At 39.5% G+C, this 1,367-nt stretch overlaps 1 protein-coding gene across 2 annotated transcripts; it reads left to right on the top strand.

The window, feature by feature from the left end:
• On the top strand, positions 1-1,367 carry LOC120190976 (elicitor-responsive protein 1-like). Of its 2 annotated transcripts, none has more exons than XM_039193984.1 (7): positions 1-51; positions 150-254; positions 360-486; positions 569-640; positions 723-768; positions 858-1,128; positions 1,283-1,367. In XM_039193984.1, the coding sequence occupies exons 1-7, from the start codon at positions 9-11 to the stop codon at positions 1,315-1,317; spliced, it is 699 nt and encodes a 232-aa protein (XP_039049915.1). In that variant the 5' UTR covers positions 1-8; the 3' UTR covers positions 1,318-1,367. The 2 variants fall into 2 exon arrangements, with proteins under 2 accessions (XP_039049915.1, XP_039049916.1); XM_039193985.1 differs by having other exon boundaries at positions 861-1,128.

Raw genomic sequence — 1,367 nt, forward strand, 5'->3', positions numbered from 1 at the left:
TCGCAATCATGTTGATCTCGGGAATCCATGGCCTTCCATTGGAGGTTACAGGTTTGATAGCGATAAATACGATTTACCTCGTTCCTAATCGTCATTGCTTTAAGTTCCTATTCCAATGTCCCCTTTGCTGGCTTTAACTTACTTTGCAGTTGTTGGATGTTACAACTTGGAAGAGAACAAATGGGTATCAAGACAGGATCATTATGTCTGTCTTGAATATGGTAGTGCCAGGTTCCGAACCAAAACCTGCACGGGTAATTAATTTGTCTCTCTTGGTGTTTAATTTGCTAATTAATATAACATCAAATCAACATTGTTTCAAGTAATAAAGCTTCTGAGTTGAGGGATCTTGTAATTAGATGGAGGGAAGAAGCCTATTTTCCAAGAGAAGTTCATTTTCACACTTATTGAAGGCCTAAGGGAATTGAATGTGGTGGTTTGGAACAGCAGCACTCTCATTGCCGATGATATTATTGGCAGCGGAAGGCAAATCTCAGTCTTGATTTAATTGAAACGAACAAACTCCCTATACTCTCATAGCTTAACCCGGTTATTGCCTACTTTACAGGATTCAACTCCACAAAGTTCTTTCCCAGGGTTCCGAAGATAGCACCTGGCCTCTTCAAACCAAAATTGGCAGGTTAGTTAAATAGAAGCTTTCGTTATAACCATGGCCCAACCATTGCTAAATTTACATCTCTGATAAATTTCTTTGGCTGCAGACATTCAGGAGAAGTAAGACTCATAATGCACTACCCCAATGCCAAAGTAAGTTCCATTCCATATATTTGTAAAATCCTATTATATTAATACATTAACCTAATCGAGTAGCTATGGTTTTCAAATTTCTATTGTAGCAACCGCAAAATTGGAAGACAAAAGGAGCTCCATCACTTCCACAATATGCACCATATGCTCATCCACCACCACCATATCCGACTACGATGCCATATGCAGCCCCTTCATCTTCTTACAATCACTATAGTACAGCAACATATCCGCAATCTCCATACGCTGGCTATCCTCCTGCAAGTTTTAATTATCCTCCAAATGCTCCTCCTGCAAGTTTTAATTATCCTCCACATGTATACCCACCTCCTCCTCTGCCTTTAACTTATTATCCAGCAGGTACATTTTTTTCTATCGCTTGTGCACCTGTGCATAAATTCCTCAAAGCAAAAAATAATAATAACGACATCTGGAAACTCTATCCCATTGTTATTCTGGAAAATTTCCATGTTTTTGACAGTTTCTTCATCTGAATTTGTGATGATTGCTGCAGCTCCAACCGGAATCTATCCTCCGCCACCCTATTGAGCTCTTTAGTCACTAAAGCTGAGACGCATTACATCAACGCAAGCTAAAAG

This window comes from Hibiscus syriacus, unplaced genomic scaffold (assembly GCF_006381635.1).
Source record: "Hibiscus syriacus cultivar Baekdansim isolate YM2019G1 unplaced genomic scaffold, ASM638163v2 tig00116964_pilon, whole genome shotgun sequence".
Lineage (NCBI taxonomy): Eukaryota > Viridiplantae > Streptophyta > Magnoliopsida > Malvales > Malvaceae > Hibiscus > Hibiscus syriacus.

Bases quoted from the DNA above. Each gene is read 5' to 3' on its own strand.
- LOC120190976 (XM_039193984.1), top strand. From the start codon at position 9: ATGTTGATCTCGGGAATCCATGGCCTTCCATTGGAGGTTACAG. The intron at 255-359 runs GTAATTAATTTG...TCTTGTAATTAG, and splicing joins CCGAACCAAAACCTGCACGG to ATGGAGGGAAGAAGCCTATT. The intron at 1,129-1,282 runs GTACATTTTTTT...TGATTGCTGCAG, and splicing joins TTTAACTTATTATCCAGCAG to CTCCAACCGGAATCTATCCT.